Here is a 26,147-nt window from a genome sequence, read left to right as displayed (position 1 = left end):
ATAGATAAATAAAAGGCACAGGCACTAATTCAAGCATTCATGGCCTCATGGGTACTGACAGACTGGGGCTGGAAACAAACTGTCCGAACACCCAGCTCTTGCCACAATTTCTCATTTCCTCTGAGATGCTGTTAACGTGTAAAAATCATGTCCAGACCTAGTGAACATCTTGGCCCTTAAGTATAACCAGGATGTAGTTACTACCACACAGACAGGAAATAACTTACTCTTTTCAACGAAACAAGGAGACATGGGCTTTGACATTATTAGAAGTTGGAGTAATGTCCTTTTGTAACCTGAACCGTTTCATCATGGACCACAGAAAATTTGCTTTGCTGCCAGGTTCAACTTCCCATTATGGCATCTTTCCATTGGCCAGAGGGTAGAACGTGGGCTTATTTGCATTTGTTACTATTAGATGGATTAGATTTCAGGCTAATGGTTAATTTTTTTTCAAGTCATTGTATTGAAATTTTTCTTATATCTCCATTTGCAATAAAGATGAATATAATTCCTGTTGGTTTTTTGATTAAGAAATATATCTGAAAACATAGGTGCATACTTACCTTACCTGAGCAAAGAACAATTCGTGTATAATTGTTTTGTGTACAGTAAGTCAATATTATTTTGTTCCATCTAGCCTAAATTTTCTTGAAATATATTCTATGGATATACCAAACCCTTTTGGAAATGCAGTTGAATTTGGTGGACTCGTTCGGTTATGGAACAGCTGTGTAAACGTCCATATCTTTTGATGAAATTTTCCAGTAGAACATCTGTTTTTGTGACATTGAAAATTTTTTGTTATTGTTCTTCTTTCTACCTTGTTCTTAGAGATAGTTATTCATGTAATCAATGGGTATGTATATGAGCAAACTGTCAATTTGTACTTAACTTTTTTTTTTTGAATAAAGTCATTGGCATTAACTTCACTGGGCAAAGCATTCTACACAATAACTGAAGATTTTTAGGGAGTATAAAAATTTTTAGGGAGTTTAAAATAATTAAGGAGGCAACTTTACAGTTGCCTCAAGTATATTCTTGCCTGGAAAATCCCATGGACGGAGGAGCCTGGTGGGCTGCAGTCCATGGGGTCACTAAGAGTCAGACACGACTGAGCAACTTCACTTTCACTTTTCACTTTCATGCATTGGAGAAGGAAATGGCAACCCACTCCAGTGTTCTTGCCTGGAGAATCCCAGGGACGGGGCAGCCTGGTGGGCTGCCGTCTGTGGGGTCGCACAGAGTCGGACATGACTGAAGTGACTTAGCAGCAGCAGCAGCAGTAAGTATTGTAGAAGCATCAGGTGCAATTCTAGTGCTGATAGCTAATAGTAGATAAGTCTTTGTTTTTAGATCAGATTCCCAAGAATCTTAGAACAATGTATCAATAGAAACTTTGTGTTCATGTAAAATATCTGCCCAGTGGAGAATTTTACCTTATGGTACGTGCTCCCAGCCCATCTTAGGGTCAGAACCTTTAAGAACAAAGGGTCATCATCAGGAGGTATATAGCAATCTCTGCTGCAACTTCCAATTCTGTGGTTCTGTGATAACAAACAAAAAACCCAAATAATTATTTCATATTATACGGGAATAATTTTGAAAATGTTAGTAAGCTCTAAAACACATGCTAGTAAATAGTAATACTAAAACACAGTGTTCTTGTCTGCTCTAACAGGCTGAAACTTGAGTTGCACCTGTTAAATTGCCTTCTTTTTAAAATTCTCTCCACTTCTCCATCTTTAGTGGTTGCGTTCAGTTTCCACCCAGTTGTCTAAGATGTCAGCTACTCCTCGCCAGTTTTGAGTAAAAAATGAGTTTATTTGGCATGTGCTTTGTGTGTGCCTGTGTGTGCTCAGTCGCTCAGTTGTGTCCAACTCTGCAACCCCATGGACTGTAGCCTGTCAGGCTCCTCTGTCCATGGGATTTCCAGGCAAAAATACTGGAGTGGGTTGCCATTTCCTTCTCCAGGGCATCTTCCCTACCCAGGAATCAAACCTGCATCTCCTGTGGCTCCTGCATTGGCAGGCTGATTCTTTATCACTGCGCTACCTGGGAAACCCAGGTGCCTTGCATATCCTTCATTTTGGTGAAAAGAAAAATGTGAAAAGATCCAGGGCTACCTTTGAACCTGGTGGAGCACTCCTGGCTATTAGTTGGAAGGTACATTGCACTGATTGTTGCTGCACTGTATTTTTCCTTAGCTGGTTCACTTGTATCATTTGGGGTGAAATTTAAAATATTTATTGCATTTTTTTTATTCCTTTAGCTTTTGAAATCTATTGTTGCCTTCCAAAGAGAAGCTCTGTTTTAAAATGTATGATTTTATTATTCATAATTAAGAGTAGATAAGATCTGAACAAGGAGGGAAAGAGACTAGTGTTTTGCTGAGAGATTTAGACTCATTGGTTGGTGGGGCTTGTCATTGCAATAGGAAGGTACATAAGAACTATGTCATATGTTTCTTCTCTATTGCTTTCTACTCAGTGGCTAGTTTTTTAAAGTTGATTTATTAATGGACTTTTAAAAATGGAATTACATATTTTATTTTATTTTTCTACTTTTGGTTGCACCAGGTCTTCACTGCTGCTCACGGCTTTTCTCTGGTTGCAGTGCACAGGCTTCTTTTGTGGTGGCTTCTTTTGTGGTGGAGCACAGGCTCTGAAGTGCATGGGCTCAGTGGTTGTGACGTGCAGGCTTAGTTGCCCTGAGGCATGTAAAATCTTCACGGACCAGGGATCAAATCCATGTCCCCTGCTTTGGCAGGCAGAGTTTTATCCGCTGTACCACCAGGGAAGTCCATTAATGGGTCTCTGAAGCCTAAATTCTCATTAACAGTAGGTTTGATGTCCTCCAAAGATACTAGAAGATTGTTAGATTACTAGGCTATGTTTTCACTCATTAAACTTATTTTGTGGATTTCATTACCTGTGGAAATATGCATGTCATTTGAAACAAAGAAGCACTTTAGGTTAAAAGAGAGCAGTATGTAGCATACTGGTTACGATTTCCATCTCAACTGTCCCTGCTTTGCCCAAAGTTCTTATATTTTTTGGCTTAAGCTATCTCATTCAGCAAACAAGCTAGTTAATTTTTGAATTTTAAATTTTGATTAATTTTTGAGTTTTCTTCTAAGTATAAAATGTTCTGATCTCTTATTATCTTCACAAACGTATTTTGACGGCTAGATGAAAACAGTGTGTAATTGGGCGATCATTTATTCTCTGCATGCTACACTTCCTTTCCTTTAGGTTTTTGCTCAAATGGCCCCTTGTAAATGAGACCTTATCCAGTATACCCCATTTAAAAATGCAGCTCCTCTCTTAGGACTCCTGATTTTCCTTGTTAGGCTAGACACTTTTCTCTGTGGTGCATTTTATGTTCCAACACTCACTACAATTTCCTTTGTTATTGGTGTATTGTTTATTGTCTCTTTTCCTCACAGTAGATTATCGGCTCAATGCAGGCAGGGTTTTTTTGTCAGCTTATTCACTGTGTATCTTCAGAATCTAGAACAGAACCAAAACATAGTATATACTCAGTAACTGTTTTCTATTAAATTAAATATATGTTTTAAAAATTATATGTTTTTATGAGCTTTCTGAGGGTTATACCAAACATAAATAACACAAAAATGAATTTTAACTCAACCACTATTGAAATGATTGGAGGTTTAAAAACAATACAATAAAGGGCATCTACAAAAAATCTACAGCTAACATTATACTTAGTAGCGAAAGACTGCATGCTTTCCTCTTAAGATCAGGAACAAGACCAGGATGTCTGCTCTTGGCACTTCTATTCATCACTGCACTGGGGATTCTACCCAGAAGAGTTGGGTAAGAGAATGAAATTAAAGGTATTCAGATTCGAAAGAAAGATGTAAAACTATCTTTATTCACAGATTAGCCAGTCTTGTATAGAAAAGATCTTAGAGTGCACTAAAAATTATTAGAACTAGTAAATGAGTTTAGTGAGGTTGCAAGATACAAGACTAATACAGAAATACCTCGGAGATATTGTGGGTTAGGATCTGCAGTTAAGCAAATATTGCAATAAAGCAAGCCATGCAAAGTTTTTTTGGTTTCTCAGTGCATATAAAAATTATATTTACAGTGTGAAAAAAAGTGAAAGTTAGTCACTCACTTGTGTCTGACTCTTTGCAACCCCATGGACTCCAGCCCACCAGGCTCCTGTACCCATGGAATTCTCCAGGCAAGAATAATGGAGTGGGTTGCCATTCCCTTTTTCAAAGGATCTTTCCAACCCAGGGATCAAATCCAGGTCCTCCAGCATTGCAGGCAGATTCTTTATTGTCTGAGCCACCAGGGAAGCCTCTATTTACACTGTACTGGAGTCTATTAAGGACTTCCCTGGTGGTTCAGATGGTAGAGAATCTGCCTTCAGTCAGGAGACTTGCAATAGGATTACATCTAAAAATAATATACATCCCTTAATTATTATTGCTGAAAATGCTGACCATCATCTGAGCCTTCAGCAAGTCATAATCTTTTTGCTGGTAGAAGGTTTGAAATGTTGGGAGAATTATAAAATGTGATGCAGAGAGACACAAAGTGAGCAAATACTGTTGAAAAATAGTGCTGATAAATTTACTCGACTCATGGTTGCCACAAACCTTCAATTTATAAAAAGTGCAATGCCTGCAAAGTGCAATAAAACAAGGTATGTCTGTATGCAAACATCAATTGTATTTCTATACACTAACAGTGAACAAAAATGAAATTAAGGAAACAGTTGCATTTATACTAGCAAGAAAGAATGAAATACTTAGATTTCATTAGATTTAGCAAAAAGAGGTGCAAAACTTGTATTCTGAAACCCACAAAATATTCTTATATTCTGAAATCCACAAAATAGCCATAAAAATTAAAGAAGACCTAAATAGATAGAAAGACATCTCATGTTCATGAATTAGAATACAATGTTATTAGGATGGCCATACTCCGCCAATAAATTCAACACAATCCTCATCAAAATTCCCGGGGGCTTCTTTGAAAAAACTGACAAGGTGATCCTAAAATTCGTTTAGAAATGCAAGTGACCTAGAATAGCCAAAACAATCTTGACAAAGAACAAAGTCAGAGCACTTAGACTTCTTGATTACAAAACTTAAGAAAAAGCAGATGGTTGGATGGCTTCACCGACTCAATGGATGTGAATCTGAGCAAACTCCGGGAGATAGTAATGGACAGAGGAGCCTGGCATGTGGCAGTCCCTGGGGTCACAAAGAGTCAGACACGACTGAGCGACTGAACAACTGCAGATGCTTCACTGAGGCAGTATAGTTAGCTCCTTGTGTGGCAGATGATTACATTTTTAGTATTTATTTATAAAGCTTATGTCTTTGTGATTTTGAACTAGATAATGCAACTAAAATTGAATTTTATCTAATTAAAAGAAAATTTTAGCCATGCCCTGTGGATTGCATGATATTAGTTCCTTGACTAGGGATTGAACCAGGTACTCAGCTGTGAAAACACAGAGTTCTAACTACTGGACCACCAAGGAATTTCCAGATTTTATCAAAGTTAAAAACCTTTCTATGTCAAGAACACCACCAAAAAAGTTAAAAAACAACCCACAGGATGGGAGAAGATATTTGCAAAACATCTATCTGATAAGGTACTTGTGTCCCTCATATGTCTATGTGCTTAGTCACTCAGTTGTGTCTGACTCTTTGCGACCCCATGGACTGTAGTTCGCCAGGCTCCTCTGTGCATGGGAATTCTCTAGGCAAGAATAACGGAGTGAGTTGCCATGTCCTTCTCTGGGGGATCTTCTCAACCCAGGGATCGAACTCAGGTCTCCCCCATTGCAGGCTGACTCTTTACCGTCTGACCCACCAGGGAAACCCATGAATACTGGAGTGGGTAGCTTATCCCTTCTCCAGGGGATCTTTCCAACCCAGGAATCTAACCGGGGTCTCCTGCATTGCAAGCAGATTCTTTACCAGCTGAGCTACCAGGGAAGCCCTTATATAGAATTGTTAAAATTCAGTGATAAAAAGAAAAATAAGGCAATTAAAAATGGACAAAGGATCTGAATTGATATTTCTCCAAAGATGTACAAATGGCCACATGAACAGATGCTCAGTCTTATTAGTTATCAGGGAAATACAAATCAAAATCGCAATGAGATACCATTTTGTACCCATCTCAATGTCTGTAATCAAATATTATTTGTGGAAATAAATGCTGCTGAAGATGTGGAGCAGTTGGAAACTCACACACTGGCAGTAGGAAAGTCAAATGATGCAGCTGTTTAGGGAAGCAGTTTGGCACTTCCTCAAGCATTGAATTACTATGTGATCCAGAAATTTCATCTCTGGGCACACGTCCAAGAGAAATGAAAACATATGTCCACATAAAAACTTGCACATGAATGTTCATAGCAACATTATGCATAGTGTCCAAAAATAGAAACAACTTTAAATGTCCATCAACTGATGAATGGATAAATCAAATGGAGTTTCTTAGTACGAAGGATTATTATTTGGCCATAAATAAGAATGAAGTACGGACATATCCTACAGCATGCACAAACCTTGTAAGCATCATGCTAAGTGATAGAAGCCAGCCAGATGTATTTTATGACTTCATTTACATGAAAGGTCTAAAACAGGCAAATTTATAGAGACTGAACATAGATTAGTGGTTGTCTAGGGCTGAGGAAGGGGCGTGGGAGGAAATGAGCATGATGGCTGATGGGTTCAGGGTTTCTTTCTGGGGTCACGAACATGTTCTAAAAATGATTGTGGTTGCATATCTCTGTGAATATACTGAAGAACTTTGAATACACGTATTTAACTAGGTGAGTTGTATGGTATGTGAATTATAGCTCAATGAAGCTGTCAATATAACAGAAAGAATAAAAAGCAGAGTATTTAGATTACTGAGTTGATGATCTTTATTAAATGGCCTCTTTAGTCCTCTTTGGGCTTCCCTGGTGGCTCAGTGGTAAAGAATCTGCCTGTCAATGCAGGAGATGTGGGTTCCTTCCCTGGGTCAGGAAGATCCCCTGGAGAAGGAAATGCAACCCCCTCCAGTATTATTGCCTGGAAAATTCCATGGACAGAGGAGCCTGGTGGGCTCTAGTCCATGGGGTCACAAAAGAGCCAGCCACGACTTAGCAACTAAACAAAACTGGTCCTGCTCGTTCATTTGCAGAATTAATGTGGTTTTTAATGAGCTAGGTTTTCACTTGGCTGTTGTGTGGCAAAAGCATTCTAAAAAATAGGTGTGTAGAAGTTTGTCTCAAAAATATTTTGGATAAATAGAGTTTGAAAAATCCGTTTACTTCTCCCAGGGGAAGGGTATCTTTGCCAGGTTTTGTGGCTCAGCAATTCGTGAGCATAATAACCATCAACTCTCTTGACGGGAAGGCTGAAGAGCTTCTGGACTTGGACAACAATGGACAGGGAGACGCTGAAAACTGCTGACAGAAAATGAACCTCACCCACAGGGCCTCCAGAGAGGGATTTGCATTTGGCACCAGCCCACATCTGTAGGCTTTGCTTCTCTAAACGGAAACTAAGTCTAGTAACTTAATACCAAGGTCTTCCTTTGAGGCTTCTTTTGATCACTGAAAAAGTTCATAAGATCCTAGTCTCCTGTGAAATTGCCCTTACAGAATGTACACCCTTGTTTTGCAACAACTTGTTTAACGCTTTTGCTATTTCACCTGAAGCTTGCCAGTGAAAAACGGAAGTAAGCCCTCTGATGTTTTGCATTCCATCAAGTTATTTTTGCCCTCTGGTTTTATTGCCTGGTTGCAGAAAACTCTCTTAGCTTTTTAAGCCATACAGGATGAAATATTTATTTGATTTGATTTTTGAATCCCTTTCACGACCCAGCGTGGCATTTCATTTTATATATTATTTCAGCCAGAGTTTTGCAGAAACCTGAAATGAAAAGTGGGCTTGTTTCTTCTATTGAATGTCCCTATTTATTACCTTTCCCTCAGCGCTCCCAAGACCTCGGATCCCCGAGACTGGGGTTCTCGTATTTCTCTCCAGCTTTATGGTATTTCCCTGAGTTGGCAGAGTTGAAGAGAGTGTGATTGTGGTTGAAAGAGACCCATTTATCCCTGGTGGAGGCTCCGTATGAGCTTGGTTTGATATCTCCGTGCTGACGTGATGGGGGCTAAGTTTTCAGAGGAGTGTCATTCCTTGGTAAGCCTTTATTAATCATTTCAGCAAGGCCACACGAGATTTCAGAGCATTCTTGGTTGGTGAGCTGCAGATGAGCCTCACTCTTGCCATCACGGATTCTTGACAGAGGAAACTGTGGCCAGAGAGCTCTGGTGCTGGCACTTGGAATGGAGGTGGGCTGTATGCAGCAACCCTGTTCGAGGCTTGCTGCCCTGTTGGGTTATCTTCTTCAGGAGAATTCCTACAAGAACTCCTATATCCTTTCTCTCCAGGTGCCAGTTGCTTTCATTGACACATGCTGTTCATGTCATCACACATGGGCTGATCCTCCCAATCCAGTCGAACACCCTTTACAATGTGACTTGATGTTATGCTACGAAATAGTATGGATTGAAAGAAAGAGTTTGGTTTCTGTCTTAAAACAGCCACCGAATTATAAAAAAAGGCATTACTGATGAATTCTAATGATGCAACCTTGTTCATAGTTTGTGAAAGGATTTCTTTTCAATTAATTAATGGCTGCACTGGGTCCTTATTGCTGCACAAAAACTTTCTCTAGTTACGGCAAGCGGGGGCTATTTTCTTGGTGTGGTGTGCAGGCTTCTTGCATTGCGGTGGGTTCTATTGTTGCAGAGCACAGGCTCTAGGTGTTTGGGCTTCAGCAGTTTCGACTCTGAGGCTGTAGAGTGTGGGCTTAGTAGTTGTGGTCCATGGGCTTAGCTGCCCCGTGGCATGTGGGATCTTCCTGTAGCAGGGATTGAACCTATGTCCCCTGCATTGGAAGACAGGTTTTGGTTAAAAAACTGGGCCACCAGGGGGGTCCTGTGAAGGAATTTCTGAGATTTTTTTCACAAGGATGATATTGAAATATACTAAAGCAAAAGTTATTTTGTGTTTTTGTGATACTTTGTGGATATATGTGTAGTTTATGGAAATGTATACTTACTATGTGGTCTAGTCTCACACCATTTAAAATTTGCTAGCTTCAAGGCTTGAGCTTGAAAATTATTCTCATCTTCTTTTCCCATCTGACAATAATTGGTATTTATTTCCTATAAGAAAATATTTGCAAGGGAAAGTGGAAGCTTGAAAAAGGGGTAAAATAATTAGGCTTGGCTGATAGGAAAACATTTATTTTGTATCATAAGATTAGAAACACAGTCTTTGGAAAAGTTAAATAAATATGAATTTTTTTACCCCGCTGTGTCACTCACTGGGTGCTTCCTTGCCTGCAATGTGGAAAGAATCTACTCTATTCCTTCTAACCTAAGATGCCATTCACTGTAAGATGCTCCATGATTTTGAGTTACTATGAAAGACAAATGCTTCTATTAATAATTAGACTATGAATCACAAGGTGAGACTTCTCCTGTGGCTCAGCTGGTAAAGAACCCACCTGCCAGAGCAGAAGATGCAAGAGATGTGGGTTTGATCCCTGGGTCAGGAGGATCCCCTGAAACAGGAAATGGCAACTCACTCCAGTATTCTTGCCTGGAAAATTCCTTGGACAGAGGAGCCCGGGGGGCTACAGCCCCTGGGGTTGCAAAGAGCCAGACATGACTGAACAGACACACACATGACACAAGGTAGAGATACTGATGATTGTCAGATACATTCTGCTTTCAGAGCAACTCAAAATCCACACAGTTTTGAGAATTAGATGAAATTCTATCCAAAGAGTAGTTATCACAGTGGCTGGCACATGGGCAACATCAGTATGTGTGTGTCTGTGTGTGTGGTGTGCATGTGTGCAGAAAGAGAAGTGAGAGAGGGAAAGAGAGAGAGTGAATGAGAGTGAATCGTACTTCTGTCTTTTCTAGATCTCACCCCACTTTCTCCTCTGCTCCCCTCCCCGCCACTTCCCTAAAGTCAACAGCAAAACCTGGAAACCATAATGGCTCATGGTGATATTTTGTAATGATTCATAGTCTTAGGTTTGCAAGCCACACACTTTTCAACTTACTTAAAGAGAACTTTTAATGTGGAACACGCAAATTCTGTGGCTCTGTCTGTACTAACAACTCACTTCAGTGGGACAGTCTGCACCCTCATGGTCTCACCATAGAAGAGGTTAGAGGATTACCGACAGTCCACACTTGTCACCTGTGGTGATTTGGCAGTTAAACTTTTGCTACAAACGCCCAACTCAGAATTTTGTTAACAGTGAGATTTTCTCAGTCTAGATATTTTGTGCCTGCCAGCTTTAAACTGATTTTAGCAAGTTATTTTAGCTCCCAAATGAAATCTGAGATTTCCTGTTTGTAAAACAAGATGTGGACTATTTCAAGGAATCATTGAAAACAAAAATGAGTGTCATTTGAAGACTTTATGTAATAAATTTGAAATTACCAAATTATTTTCCAGGCCTAGGAAATTGCTAGAAAGTTATGAAGATAACAAAGGTAAGAGTCCCTGCCATGCACAGGAACCTTTCAGTCTAGCAGAAAAGAGAGAAGTAAACTCAATAGATGCTGGCAGGTCTTATCTTGAGGGTGAACACTGGGTCCTGTGAAAGCAAATTATGATTTTTCACAATAGCAATAGCAGCATGATTGCAGTTCCCTGAACCTAAAGCATTCTTAAAAGTTTTTTTTTTTTAATTTGAAGTATAATTGCTTTACAATGTTGTGTTACTTTCTGCTGCACAACAAAGTGAATCAGTTATACGTATATCCCCTCCTTCTTGAGCCTCCCCCCCACCCCCAACCCCTCTAGGTCATCACAGAGCACTGAGCTGAGCTCCCTGTGCTGTACCGCAGCTTCCCACTAGCTCTCTGCTTTACATATGGTCAGTGGTACTTCGCAGTTTGTCCTACCTCTCTTTCCCACCCTGTGTCCACGTGTCCTTTCTCTATGTCTGCGTCTCTATTCCTGTCCTATAAATAGGTTCATCTGTACCATTTTTCTAGATACTATATGATAAGTGGGTCATCTGATTTTGCCCTCCTCTCTTCTAATTCAAGATTTTCTTGTTCCAAATGATGCATAAGCTTAAACATATTTTATGTGTGTATTTGCAATACAGATAATGTCTACATGGTGACAAAAATTGGAATGAAAAGGAAAAATCCATCAGTAGCTTTAATATTTGGTAATTCCCTGAATATCATTTTCATAAAGACCTCTTGACTCCATCCAGGCACACTTTATAAGGGCAAGCAATATTGTGATCCAGAGTAAAGACTTCAAAATTGACTGTTATGGTATCATGCTGGAAATAAGAGAAAGGAAGTAGGACAATTAACATATCAATCTGCTTGGATAAATAAGTGGCTAAAAGATTTCCTACTGGAAAGCAGTAGCGTGTGCACAGACCTTTTATGAACCAAGCAGGGCCCTCTGGTCACTACTTTGCAGTGGTTAGATCTTTAGATTCAGGTCTATATACACAGTGGGGCTCCCCAGGTGGCACTAGTGGAAAAGAACCCTCTTCCCAAAGCAGGAGATGTAAGAGACTCAGGTTTGATCCTTGGGTCAGGAAGATCTCCTGGAGGAGGTCACGGCAACCTACTCCAGTATTCTTGCTTGGAGGATCCCATGGTTAGAGGAGCCTGGAGGGCTACAGTCCATAGGGTCACAAAGAGTCGAACATGAGTGAAATGAGTTAGCACGCGCACACACACACACACACACACACACACATGCACATATACACACTGGGCTTTGCAGGTGGTGCTAGTGGTAAAGAATTTGCCTGCCAATGCAGGAGACACAAAGAGGACATGACTGAGTACACACACATATACACACAGTAGCTCAAAAGCGAACAGAGGTTTATATGTTTAAGAGAACAGAGTAGCTAAATATCAAGCAAAGGTTTATATATAAAAGAACACATACAGGTTTGTGTTAGACCATTATGAGTTGTAAGTTTAAATTCAGTCCTATAGATTAAATAGCATATGGAAATTTGCCCAGTTATATAATTCCAATATGTTTATTAGTGCAAATATTAAATTCATTAATAGTAGGCAGATAATAATAATGATGTAGCTTCTCTGGTGGCTCTAAGGTAAAGGACCCACCTGCAATGAAGGAGATGCAGCAGGAGCCTGGGGTTTGATTCCTAGATTGGGAAGATCTCCAGGAGGATATGGCAACCCACTTTAGTATTCTTGCCTGGAGAATCCCCATGGACAGAGGCGCCTGGTCGGCTACAGTCCATGGAGTCGCAAAGAGTTGGACACAACTTAGCGACTAAACAACAACAACAGCAATAATGATGTAATTGTGTCAATTGCTGACATTTATTGGGTGTACACTATGGATCAGACACTGTTTCAAGCACTTTCTATGGTAATCCTAACAACTTACCAAGAAACTATTCTTACCCACATTTTCCAGACAAGGAAAATCCAAGGTTCTGAATATTCAGAAACTTGCCAAAGAGCAGATAGCTTGTAGGTGGCAGAACTGAGATTTGAACTTGGATCTTCATGGCCCTCACTCTTACCTGAAATTGTCTCTGATACTTGGAATCGCATAGGCCTCCACCCTCTCGCACCTGTGCCTTGGGCTGGGCCCCTGGCTTGGTCCAGGCTTTCCCATCATTCCCCACTGCTCTGTCCTCCCTCTACCCATCCACTGATGGCTTTCCCCCATCCTGTAGCCCCGCCCTCCCTGCATCTTGACCCCTAGAGAGCGCGAGGAGCAGAAATTAGAGGGTGACAGAACTGTCTGGCAGTGGCTGGAGGAGGGGCTGGATCAGAAGCAGAGGCTCAGAGGTGGGAGGCATAAGGAAGGGCGCTTGGGTCTGTGGACACAGAGAAGGTCAGGACAGCACCAGCTAGTGAGGAGAATCTGAGCTCAGGGCTAGTGGCAGGAGGGCCGCTTCTTCCTGGAGAGTCCATCTTCTATACTCATTTCTCTCTCCCCTTTCAAAGGCAGTGGTGAAGTTGGGGAGGCTCAGGTGGCAGCAAGGTGGTGGATGGAGAGGCTGACTCTCAGCCCCTCGGTGCTTCATGCGTCCCACAGGCTTACCCCAGACCACTAAAGCTGGGTTGCAGGGAGCCAGGGGCTTGGAGAAGGGGCCCTGAGAAGGCTCTGTTGTTCCCCCCATCCTCCACCCCACCCCTCACACAGCACGAAATTGTCCCTACTCATTCCATTCACCTAAAATGCCAACACCAAAACATTTGGGTCTCTTACTCAAGCTGGAGTTCTGAGCGTTGTTCACATTTGCCCAAATGCATGGTCAGAATCCTTCCATTTTGGTAGTTCAGTGAGATTTAGAGAATGGGGATGTTAGAAGAAAATTTTAATAGATCTTCACTGTGTTTGATGAGACCTCATACTGGCTAATGACAAAGTTTCTGTTTTAAAGAACTGATTACTAAAAAACACCCCCGAATACTAATTAGGATGCACAGGCAAACAAATTATACTGCTTTTACATTATGCAGCTCAGTTGGTAATGAATCTGCCTGCAATGCAGGAGACTTGGATTCGATCCCTGGGTTGGGAAGATCCCCTGGAGAAGGGAAAGGCTACCCACTCCAGTATTCTGGCCTAGAGAAGTCCAAGGACTGTACAAATGGTTGTCTGGGGAGGCCTTACAAATAGATATGAAAAGAAGAGAAGTGAAATGCAAAGGAGAAAAGGAAAGATATAAGCATCTGAATGCAGAGTTCCAAAGAATAGCAAGAAGAGATAAGAAAGCCTTCTTCAGCGATCAATGCAAAGAAATAGAGGAAAACAACAGAATGAGAAAGACTAGAGATCTCTTCAAGAAAATTAGATACCAAGGGAACATTTCATGCAAAGATGGGCTCAATAAAGGACAGAAATGGTATGGACCTAACAGAAGCAGAAGATAATAAGAAGAGGTGGCAAGAATACACAGAAGAACTGTACAAAAAAGATCTTCACGACCCAGATAATCACAATGGTGTGATCACTGACCTAGAGCCAGACATCCTGGAATGTGAAGTCAAGGGGGCCTTAGGAAGCATCACTATGAACAAAGCTAGTGGAGGTGATGGAATTCCAGTTGAGCTATTTCAAATCCTACAAGATGATGCTGTGAAAGTGCTGCACTCAATATGCCAGCAAATTTGGAAAACTCAGCAGTGGCCACAGGACTGGAAAAGGTCAGTTTTCATTCCAATCCCAAAGAAAGGCAATGCCAAAGAATGCTCAAACTACCGCACAATTGCACTCATCTCATACGCTAGTAAAGTAATGCTCAAAATTCTCCAAGCCAGGCTTCAACAATACATGAACCGTGAACTTCCAGATGTTCAAGTTGGATTTAGAAAAGGCAGAGGAACCAGAGACCAAATTGCCAACATCCGCTGGATCATGGAAAAAGGAAGAGAGTTCCAGAAAAACATCTATTTCTGCTTTATTGACTATGCCAAAGCCTTTGACTGTGGGGATCACAATGAACTGTGGAAAATTCTGAAAAAGGTGGGAATACCAGACTACCTGACCTGCCTCTTGAGAAACCTATATGCAGGTCAGGAAGCAACAGTTAGAACTGGACATGGAACAACAGACTGGTTCCAAATAGGAAAAGGAGTACGTCAAGGCTATGTATTGTCACTCTGCTTCTTTAACTTATATGCAGAGTACATCATGAGAAATGCTGGGCTGGAGGAAGCACAAGCCGGAATCAACATTGCCGGGAGAAATATCAATAACCTCAGATATGCAGATGACACCACTCTTATGGCAGAAAGTGAAGAGGAACTAAAAAGCCTCTTGATGAAAGTGAAAGAGGAGAGTGAAAAAGATGGCTTAAAGCTCAACATTCAGAAAACTAAGATCGTGGCATCTGGTTCCATCACTTCATGGGAAATAGATGGGGAAACAGTGTCAGACTCTATTTTTTGGGGGCTCCAAAATCACTGCAGATGGTGATTGCAGCCATGAAATTAAAAGATGCTTACTCCTTGGAAGGAAAGTTATGACCAACCTAGATAGCATATTGAAAAGCAGAGACATTACTTTGCCAACAAAGGTCCTTCTAGTCAAGGCTATGGTTTTTCCAGTGGTCATGTATAGATGTGAGAGTTGGACTGTGAAGAAAGCTGAGCACCGAAGAATTGATGGTTTTGAGCTGTGGTGCTGGAGAAGACTCTTGAGAGTCCCTTGGACTGCAAGGAGATCCAACTACTCCATTCTATGTTTGTTTTTTTTTTATAGATTTTATTTTATTTTTTAAAAAATTTTTTTAAATTTTATTTTATTTTTAAACTTTACATAATTGTATTAGTTTTGCCAAATATCAAAATGAATCTGCCACAGGTATACATGTGTTCCCCATCCTGAACCCTCCTCCCTCCTCCCTCCCCATTCCATCCCTCTGGGTCGTCCCAGTGCACCAGCCCCAAGCATCCAGTATCGTGCATCGAACCTGGACTGGCAACTCGTTTCATACATGATATTTTACATGTTTCAATGCCATTCTCCCAAATCTTCCCACCCTCTCCCTCTCCCACAGAGTCCATAAGACTGTACTATACATCACTGTCTCTTTTGCTGTCTCGTACACAGGGTTATTGTTACCATCTTTCTAAATTCCATATATATGCGTTAGTATACTGTATTGGTGTTTTTCTTTCTGGCTTACTTCACTCTGTATAATAGGCTCCAGTTTCATCCACCTCATTAGAACTGATTCAAATGTATTCTTTTTAATGGCTGAGTAATACTCCATTGTGTATATGTACCACAGCTTTCTTATCCATTCATCTGCTGATGGACATCTAGGTTGCTTCCATGTCCTGGCTATTATAAACAGTGCTGCGATGAACATTGGGGTACACGTGTCTCTTTCCCTTCTGGTTTCCTCAGTGTGTATGCCCAGCAGTGGGATTGCTGGATCATAAGGCAGTTCTATTTCCAGTTTTTGAAGGAATCTCCACACTGTTCTCCATAGTGGCTGTACTAGTTTGCATTCCCACCAACAGTGTAAGAGGGTTCCCTTTTCTCCACACCCTCTCCAGCATTTATTACTTGTAGACTTTTGGATCGCAGCCATTCTGACTGGTGTGAAATGGTACCTCATAGTGGTTTTGATTTGCATTTCTCTGATAATGCAACCACTCCATTCTAAAGGAGATCAGTCCTGGGTGTTCATTGGAAGGACTGATGCTAAAGCTGAAACTCCAGTACTTTGGCCACCTCATGCGAAGAGTTGACTCATTGGAAAAGACTCTGATGCTGGGAGGGATTGGGGGCAGGAGGAGAAGAGGACGACGGAGGATGAGATGGCTGGGATGGCATCACCGACTCGATGGACATGAGTTTGAGTGATCTCCAGGAGCTGGTGATGGACAGGGAGGCCTGGTGTGCTGCAATTCATGTGGTCGCAAAGAGTCGGACATGACTGAGCGACTGAACTGAACTGATAGTCAGTCCATGGGGTCACAAAGAGTCAGACACGACTGAGTGACTTGCACTTTAAATTATGACTCAGCTGTTAGTGTGGGGATTTGTTTTGTTGCTATCCTGGGGTCTAGCATGGTATCTATAAATTAAACATTGCTCAACTAAAATAGTAATTCTATTAATGGACAGATGCACTCTAAAGGTAAAGCTTTTTATTCATGTAGATGTAATTTTTACTGTTCTTTAATAAGGAGGAAAGTTTGTTAAGTAACTCATAGCTCTAGTCAGGTTGCTTACCAGATTCCAGGTACCGCAGGTTCTGAGCATCAGCTGTGGTGCTGTGGAGGATGGGCTGTGCTGGGAGGCAGAAACCTCGGTTTCCATCTGTCCCTTCTTCCCCCGTGTGTGCACTGTTGAGCCAGTCACTTCCTCATCTGTAAAACAGCCATTACTAGTTTTATAAAGTCAGAACTGTGGTGAGGATTGTAAGATGAACACAGTTTTTGTTTTCCTGCCAACTCATGCGAAGCTCAGACTTTAGATTAATCTATTAATACCCACCCCACCCACCCCTTTCACAAAGGCTGTTGACCATACAGAAGCAAGCCATCAAAGCATGAACATCAATGCACCTGCAGACTTCTGAAATCTTGTATCACCTGGACCCACAGTATTCTCCACTTGCAAAGCCAAGTACATATTCTTATTTAGCGCACTCTTTCCCACAGTGGTTATTCCAACCTTTGGCTATATTTAAAGTTCTCCATAGCTCTTCCCAAACCAAAGGTATTATCTATATCTATATCTCTCTATATATGTATGTATATGTATAGATAAAGAGTCTATATAGCTGATTCATTGAAAAAGACCCTGATGATGCTGGGAAAGATTGAAGGCAGGAGGAGGAGGGGACAACAGAGGATGAGATGGTTGGATGGCACCACCGATTCAATGGACATGAGTTTGAGCAAACTCCTGGAGATGGTGAAGGACAGGGAAGCCTGGCGTGCTGCAGTCCATGGGATCGCAGAGATCAGGCACGACTGAGGAACTGAACAACAACATCCTAAAGAATCTACACATGTTATCAATTCTTTTTATTAGAAATTTTTTTCAGTATTTATTTATTTGGCCGCACCAGGTCTTAGTTGCCACATTTGGGATCTAGTTCCCTGACCAGGGATTGAACCTGGGCCCCCTGCATTGGGAGTGCAGAGTCTTAGCCACCAGGAAAGTCCGCGTTATCAATTCTTGAGGGGGAAAATAACATCCAAAAAAAGATGGAGTGAACTATGCCAGAATATAAGCTGTGGAGTTTTGGTCCTTTATATTTCTGCATGTTGTTTTATTACAACATGTGTTGTATGATGTTTCCAAAATAAGAGCACCAGAAAAACTGCTTTTTGAGGAGCTACCACTCACCCACTGATGTATCACCCACCCTCACCCCTCCCAAATCTGATTCCCAGCTTAGTTGCAGGGGTGTCTCTCTCCCCAGGGCTAATCTGATCATTTGTGCTTTTAATTCTGTATTCTCCTTCTCACAGACCTTGCCTTGGCATTAGATAACCTTTTCCCTCCCTGTTCAATCTGCCATTTCTTTTTAATCGCTTTGTGAGTGTATAACTATGCTTAAGTCCCTTGCATGTGTAAACAAACAAGCGAAATTCCCCAAGCCCCAGCTCTGCCTTGTTCAGTTACTCTTTGTGACCCCATTGACTAGCAGCACGCCAGGCTTCCCTGTCCTTCGCCATCTCCCGAAGTTTGCTCAGACTCGGGTCCATTGAGTTGGTGATGCCGTCCGACCATCTCATCCTCTGTCGTCCCCTTCTCCTCCTGCCCTCAATCTTTCTCAGCATCAGTGTCTTTTCCAATGAGTTGTCTGTTCGCATCAGGTGACCAAAGTATTGGAGCTTCAGCTTCAGCATCAGTCCTTGCAATGAATATTCAGGGCCTCACTCTAACTCTAAACCCACGCCTCCTTTCCCTTTAGAGTCTGAATTCTACAAAGTGTTTGAATTCCAGTCTCTAAATCCTCACGACTGAAGGTTTAACCCATTGCAGCCTGGCTTCGGCCTTCATAGCACCCTTAAAATAGCTCTTAACGAGATCTCCTATTAAGGTTCGTCTTCCTCTGCTCTTTCAACTTTATTCAGTCCATAGAACAGAGGAAGGTGCTCTTTTTGGAACATCCCATAAATGCCATGGATTCTGCCACCAGTTCTGAATGCCCCGGGCCGGCTCTTCCTGGGCTCTCAGCACAGGGACCGCTGTGTGAGGCGTTTCTCCCTGTTCGTCCTCGGGCCCATCACACTTGGCATGTCTACCATGGGGCTTTTGAGCTGCGCTCCTCCATGCCTTTTCTCCTTGTATTCTGGATCCTTGCCACCTTCTGTGTGTCCCCGTTCCCTCTGCAGCTCATGATTGTCAGTGTGGGTCCTGACCGTGGCTAACGTGGACCTTAGCAGTTTGCTCCTGACCAAGTGTCTGATGTTGACTGCATCTTTCCAGCAGCAGTGATCTTTGTTGCACACACCTCCCATCCTCTCTAACCCTGGCTCAGATTTCCTCGGTGGCTTCCCGTTGCCTAGAGATACACCCTGAGCTCCTCTCCTTGATCCTTCGTGGTCTCGCTTGGCCTTACCCGTGTGGGCTTGGTCTCTTGCCCACGCCCCGCCTTACCCCAGTAGCTTGCATTCCACAGTCCCATAGCTTGAAATCTGAATCCTCAATTCTGCTATCTTATGCCTCTTAGCATATTCTCTCTGTGCTGGCACATTGGGCAGATTCTGTCTCATCTGCTGGGTGTCAGCTCAAATACTGCCACTTCTGTGAAGTCCTCCCTGATTTCTCCCAGGGAAGACTCAGGTGCTTCTTCCCCTGTTTTCTCCCTGCCCTTGGTATAATTGTCTTGTGTCTGCTTGCCCTCAGTCGCTTCAGTCGTGTCCAACTCTTCGCAGTCCTGTGGACTGTAGCCTGCCAGGCTGTCTGTCCATGGGATTCTCCAGGCAAGAATACCAGAGTGGGTTGCCAGGCTATCATACTTTAATTTGCTTTGTTTGTTTCTTTTTTAGATTGTAAGTTTCCTGGGGCAAACAATATAACTAATTTTTTAGTGTTTTTTTTTTAACTGTGAAATCTAATGGACACAGAAGTGCATCAATCAAACCTTAAATAATTTGTATGTGGAGTCTAAAATATGATACAGGGAGTTCCCTGGCAGTCCAGTGATTAGGGTTTTGTCTTCCCACTGCAAAGAGCATGAGTTCAGTCCCTGGTCTGGGAAGTAAGTTCCTGCATGCTGCCTGGCGCGGCCAAAACTAAATATGAATCAAATGAGCTTATGTACAAAACAGAAATAGACTCACAGACACAGCAAACAAATTTATGGCTACCAAAGGGTAAAGAGTTGGAGAGAGATAGATTAGGAGGTTGGGATTAACATATATACACAAGGATATATAAAGTAGATAAACAACAAGGTTCTACTGTATAGCATAGGGGGAACCATATTAAAAATCCTGTAATAAACCATGATGGAAAAGAATATGAAAAAGAATCTATATATCTATATCTCTCCATGGACTGTAGCCTACCAGGTTCCTCCTTCCAAGGGATTTTTCAGGCAAGAACACTGGAGTGGGTTGGCATTTCCTTCTCCATCTCTGTATACACATATAACTGAATTACATTGCTCTAGCCTTGAAATTATCATGTTGTGAATTGACTATCTTTCAAAAAAATCCTTAGAGATAATGAATAATCATAAAGTGAACCCTTGTGCAACGACTACCCAGGTCATGGGAAGGAGCATCTTCAGTTCTCCAGGAGCTCCTGTATCCATTCTGGATCCCATCCATCCCCTTACCGTCTTGGCTTTTATGGCAGTTTTTACTTCCTGGCTTTTCTTCATAGTTGTGCTTCCTATATATTCATTTCTAAACCAACATTTAGTTTTACCTGTTTTTGAGCTTTTTATACAAATACAGGTAGGCTGTGTTTTTTGTTGTGTTTTACTCCCTTCATTGCAATGGTATGTAATTATCTGTCTTAATTTTTATCGTTGTAAAGCAGCATTTCAGTACATGAATTTACTCCATGCAATGTATTTATTAATGGCTGTTTGGCTTATTTCCAGTTTGGAGCTACTATGGTGCTTAGATATCTTGTAAACTTTTGGTCCCTGTGTGCATGAGTTTCTTCAGGGTATAGATCTAGGATGGACTTGCCTGTCACAGGGTGTGTGTATCTTCAACTCTACCAGATAATGCCAAACTGTCTTGCAAAGTATCTGTCACAATTTATATCCCACCAGCCATGCAGAGCATACCCATTGCTCTGTATCTTATCCCTATATATGGTATTGTCAGACTTTTCAATTTTCACCAATATAGTTAACGTGGCATATTCTTTCATTGTGGCTGTAATTTGTATTTCCCTCTAAGAAAGAGGATGAGCATCTTTATATCTTAATGGGTCAGCAGAATTTCCTTCTTAGTGAAGAGCCATTTAAGTTTTGCTCATTTGCTTGTCTTTCTTTTTATATCTTAGTTAAATTTTGCACATTCTAGATATGAATTCTTTGTTGAAAGTAAACTGTACTATAAAATCACAAACATTGAAAATTTATTGATTACAGTATTTAAAAAAATTCTTTGCCTTAGCACTAATAAGTAAGTAGAAACAGAATACTTAGAAAACAAAATTGTGTACATTACTTCAAATTAATTCTGTCCTTCCCTTCTTGTCTCCAGGCGTCATAATTGTCCCTAGTGCTGGTGTTGGCATTGTCCTGGGAGGCTACATTATAAAAAAACTGAAGCTTGGTGCAAGAGAATCTGCGAAACTAGCAATGATCTGCAGTGGTGTGTCTTTACTGTGCTTTTCAACCCTGTTTATCGTTGGATGTGAAAGTATCAATCTAGGGGGCATAAACATCCCCTACACGACAGGGTAAGTGTCTTGGAAGAGCTGTCTCCTCTCATCCTGGTTGTGATTTAATTGCAAAACCCAGCGCTGTTTGGATCCCTGGGTCCACCTTGTGCCCGTCCTTTGGGCAGGGTTCACTGTGTCTCTGTCTCTGGCCTGGTGGTGCTGCACCCTCGATGGGCAGAGACCATAGTCTCTCAGCTATGTGTGTCTGTTTAGACCCTGGGCATATCTCCCATTGCATTTGGATCACAGTCCATGAGGAAGAAAGGCTTGTTGGCTTAATGAAAACTGTTCTTCTTCTTTAATGTAAAGATTTGAATAGGTAATACATTCACATAATTTCAAAACAAAGTTCAATGAAAATACAATGTACCTCAAGTCCTCCATCCCACTTCTCCCTAAAGACAAACCAGGGAACCACTTTAATTCATTTCTTGTGTATCATTTCAAGGATATTCCTTATATAAGAAACTGTGAATGTGTCTTGTCAGTGTTCCCTGATTTATATCCAAAAAGTAGCATCCTATACATACTTTTCTGGGCTTATTGTTTTTTTAGTGTAACAATGTAGGTTGGAGATCTTTCTGTGCCAATAATCATGTTGATGATGTTCAATGCATAGCTAAGCCTTATATTAACACTATTGCATGTCAAGCATTCTTCTAAATGCTTTATATATATTAACTCATCTATCCTCACCAGCAGCACTAATTAGGTAGATACTATTATCATCCTGATTTTACAGATGGCAAAACCAAGGTATGACTTACACATCTGTTCAGGCTGCTGTAAGTGAACACCATAGATTAGGTGACTTGGAAACAAGAAGAACTTATTTCTCACAGTTCCAGAGCTGGGAAGTCCAAGATCAAGGTGCTAGTAGATTCAGTGTCTTGTGAGGGTCTGCTTCTTGAATGATAAATGGCTGTCTTTTGCTGTGTCCTCACATGGTGGAGGGGGTGAGGCTTCTCCCTAGGGTCCTTTTTATAAGGGCACTAATTCTACTTGTAAGAGCCCCACCCTTATGACTAAATCACCTCCCAAAGACCTCGACTCCAAATACCATCAACTTGAAGCATTAATTTTCAACACATGTGTTTTTCAGGGACCCAAACATTTGGTCTATTGACTTAATGATCACAGGCAAGGATTACACAAGAAACATGTATAAAGCTCTCAGGTCTTCTGGCACAGAATAAGTGCTCTGAGATAAGTTAGCTATTGTTATTAGTCATCACTAATACATCAAGCAGAGACATTACTTTGCCAACAAAGGTCCTTCTAGTCAAGGCTATGGTTTTTCCAGTAGTCATGTATGGATGTGAGAGTTGGACTGTGAAGAAAGCTGAGCGCCGAAGAATTGATGCTTTTGAACTGTGGTGTTAGAGAAGACTCTGGAGAGTTCCTTGGAGTACAAGAAGATCCAACCAGTCCATTCTAAAGGAGATTAGTCCTGGGTGTCCTTTGGAAGGACTGATGCTAAAGCTGAAACTCCAGTACTTTGGCCACCTCATGTGAAGAGTTGACTCATTGGAAAAGACTCTGATGCTGGGAGGAATTGGGGGCAGGAGGAGAAGGGGATGACAGGATGAGATGGCTAAATAGCATCACAGACTCGATGGACGTGAGTTTGAGTGAACTCCAGGAGTTGGTGATGGACAGAGAGGCCTGGCGTGCTGCAGTTCATGGGGTTGCAAAGAATCGGACACGATTGAGTGACTGAACTGAACTGAACTATACATTAAGAATAATTTCCATCAAATTATTTTTACTACAATTGGCAAACATAAATAGAATTTTAAAAATTAGTAAGAAAAACTCATCAGTCTCGTGATTAACCCTGCTTCCCAGGGATGATAATTTAAAATTCTTTTTAGCTATCTCTTCTGGTATTTACCTCTGTATTTTTAAAGCATACTGTATAAATTAGCCAAATTGAGACGTTATTTCTGACTTCCTGTCTTGGTAAGTGAGAAGTTTAGCATTTTCTTCCCAAGTTGTTCTCAAATTCTTTTTTATTTTATTTTATTTTTAAAACTTTACAAAATTGTATTAGTTTTGCCAAATATCAAAATGAATCTGCCACAGGTATACATGTGTTCCCCATCCTGAACCCTCCTCCCTCCTCCCTCCCCATTCCATCCCTCTGGGTCGTCCCAGTGCACTAGCCCCAAGCATCCAGTATCGTGCATCGAACCTGGACTGGCAACTCGTTTCATACATGATATTTTACATGTTTCGATGCCATTCATCCAAATCTTCCCACCCTCTCCCTCTCCCGCAGAGTCAAATTCTTTTTTGATATTTTCATGGTATGATTATGACAGTATTGTTAGCAGCTGAGGTTCAAGCACTGTATCATGATTCGATTTCCTCTTTTGTACAGCAGTGATTTTCCTGGAATTAAATCATCACTTTATTTTCATTTCCTTTGTTTTCTTTGAATTTGAATCTAGCTTCCCATATCCTCTGAAGACTCAAGAAATCTCAGTATTACTTTTTGCCCATCTGATGAACTCAGGAATACATTCCCCCACCCCTTGGAGTCATCTGTATGGGATTTCTCTGGGACTGCTGCCCCACTATCTCCTGGGAATCCTAGATGCCTCTCTCTGTCCTGATCCTCGGTTTTCTGGGATCTGTGAAGGTCTCTCTTATGTCTTACTCCCTTATTTTATTAGAGTTCATCTTCCAGTGGCTATAGGAGGCCTGTAAAGGCTGTTACTTTTTTTGAGATTTTTCATGAAATAGCCTTTTTTTAAAAAATTACATTTTATTACCAAATTGGCTAGGTAAAGAATTTTGGATTGGATAAATCACTTTCACTAAAAAATTTAAAGTTTTCGTTCCATTGTTGTCTAATTTCTAATCCTGTTGTGGGAATTCTGGCCTTCCTTTTTCCCAGTCCTTTGTATGTGTCTTACTTTTCCTTCCTGGAAATTTCTGTTTATTTCCAGTATTCCCAAATTTCACCATGATACACTATGGGGTGTCTTTTTTTTTTTCCTCTAAGCACTTGATGAACTTTAAATGTCTGGAGATCATGTTTTTCATTTCCATTTTAAACTTTAAAAAAAAATTCAGTGTTGATATTTTCTCCCCCACATTTTTTTTTTCCTCTTTTTGCTCCTTCACTGATTCTCTCATTTTCTTAGTCTTTACAACCTATTTTATATCTAATTTTGGTCCTATTTTTGGGGAAAGATATCTTCAACTTTATTTTCCCAGCCTTCTGCAATTCATTCTTTTTTAAAGCTATTGTGGTTTTTGGTTTCCACAGTTCTCTCTTGATTTGTGATTATTCCCTGCTCCTAGTCTTCTTGCTTCATGGATGGGGTAGCTTCTCTTATTTCTGCAATATTATTTAGAGTTTCTTTTCCTTCCTGAATTGTCTGTATCCTCTGAGTGCCTGCTTTCTATTTTGCTGTCTCCCTTCTATTGAAAGTTTTCCTCAAATTTCAAGTCAGCCTGAGCTTTCTCTCAGTATTAAAAAGTGTGAATTTAAAAGGCTGAGAAGTAGGGCTCTGTGTCTGAAGGTAGAGCTTGTCATTTGGTGGATCTCACCGTAGGGTACCTGCAGGGAGACAGCTGGCATTTTCACTGTGGTGTTCGCTGTCAGAACCTGAAGTCTTACTTCTGAGGTGCTTCAACTCCTCAAGAGAAGGATGCCCCTATCTCCTGGCTGGGGCTGTGTTGTGGTGGGTTCAGGGTTGTAAGCCCAGCTGCTGGGCATTCTAGAGCTGGGGGTGAGGTGGTGACTGGAAGAGGCCCAGGACCTACTGTTCATTTTGTGAATGAATTTTATTGAATTCCTCTATCATGATCATAGCATCTCACCAAAAGGCTCCTTCATGTGGTGCTCTTAAGTACCGAGATTGGTTCATTTCCCCCAGAAAATAGAGGGATGGAGGAAGAAGTAGTCATCTACTAAGTAGGTTAGGAAAGGGAACCTGCTTAAAACTGTATCATATTTGGACCATGAATTTCTTGTGTTGTTTGTCTTTGAGTTCCAAAGGCCTGTTCTTTCTTCTACTAAGGACCTTTATCTTGCCCGTATATATAAGTTCTCAATTATACTTTATGGTTTATTAAATCCTTATTTTTCCAGAAACTCTCCATAATCTTGTTTCAGTTGGACTGAATGCTCTTTTGCATAACTTATTTCCATGAACTTCCTTTCATAGATCTCAGTTGTACCCACTGGTGGTTGTCTATGTAGTTAGTTATTTGTTAACTCTTCTTTCTGCCAGAAAAAAGTCCTTGGATAACTTCCTAGGGAAGGGTTCATGGTAAGAAAAGCTTTCTCAAATCTGTAAGTTTATTAAAATGTCTTTATTATTCTTTCACATTTAAATGGTAGTTAGAGTGGGTATAGAATTACAGGTTAAATATTTGTTTTTCTGAGAACTCTGAAACCATTGTTTGGTCATCTAACGTTTTTATTTATTTGCATATTTTTGAGTTGTGCTGGGTCTTTTTTGCTGCAAGTGGGCTTTCTCTAGTTGCGGTGAGCAGGGACTACTCTTCGTTGAGGCGCGCAGGCTTCTCATTGTGGTGGCTTCTCTTGTTGCTGAGTACAGGCTCTAGGGCGCATGGACTCAGTACTTGCTGCTCATGGGCTTTAATTGCCCTTGGCATGTGGGATCTTCCCAGACCAAGGATTGAACCCATGTCCCCTGCCTTGGCAGGTGGATTCTTATCCACTGTA

At 41.1% G+C, this 26,147-nt stretch overlaps 1 protein-coding gene across 3 annotated transcripts in view; it reads left to right on the top strand.

Annotated features, from left to right (window-relative positions):
- The window catches only part of SLCO5A1 (solute carrier organic anion transporter family member 5A1), a 215,610-nt gene that overhangs the window by 158,857 nt on the left and 30,606 nt on the right, over positions 1-26,147 (top strand). For all 3 annotated transcript variants that reach the window (XM_055546211.1, XM_055546213.1, XM_055546210.1), the window contains one exon: positions 21,262-21,460. In XM_055546211.1, the coding sequence (XP_055402186.1) occupies positions 21,262-21,460 (199 nt within the window). The remainder of the gene's footprint in view (positions 1-21,261; positions 21,461-26,147) is intronic.

This window comes from Bubalus kerabau, chromosome 14, assembly GCF_029407905.1.
Source record: "Bubalus kerabau isolate K-KA32 ecotype Philippines breed swamp buffalo chromosome 14, PCC_UOA_SB_1v2, whole genome shotgun sequence".
Lineage (NCBI taxonomy): Eukaryota > Metazoa > Chordata > Mammalia > Artiodactyla > Bovidae > Bubalus > Bubalus kerabau.
Note: the sequence above shows the minus strand (reverse complement) of the source record. Positions and strands in the feature narration are given on the sequence as shown.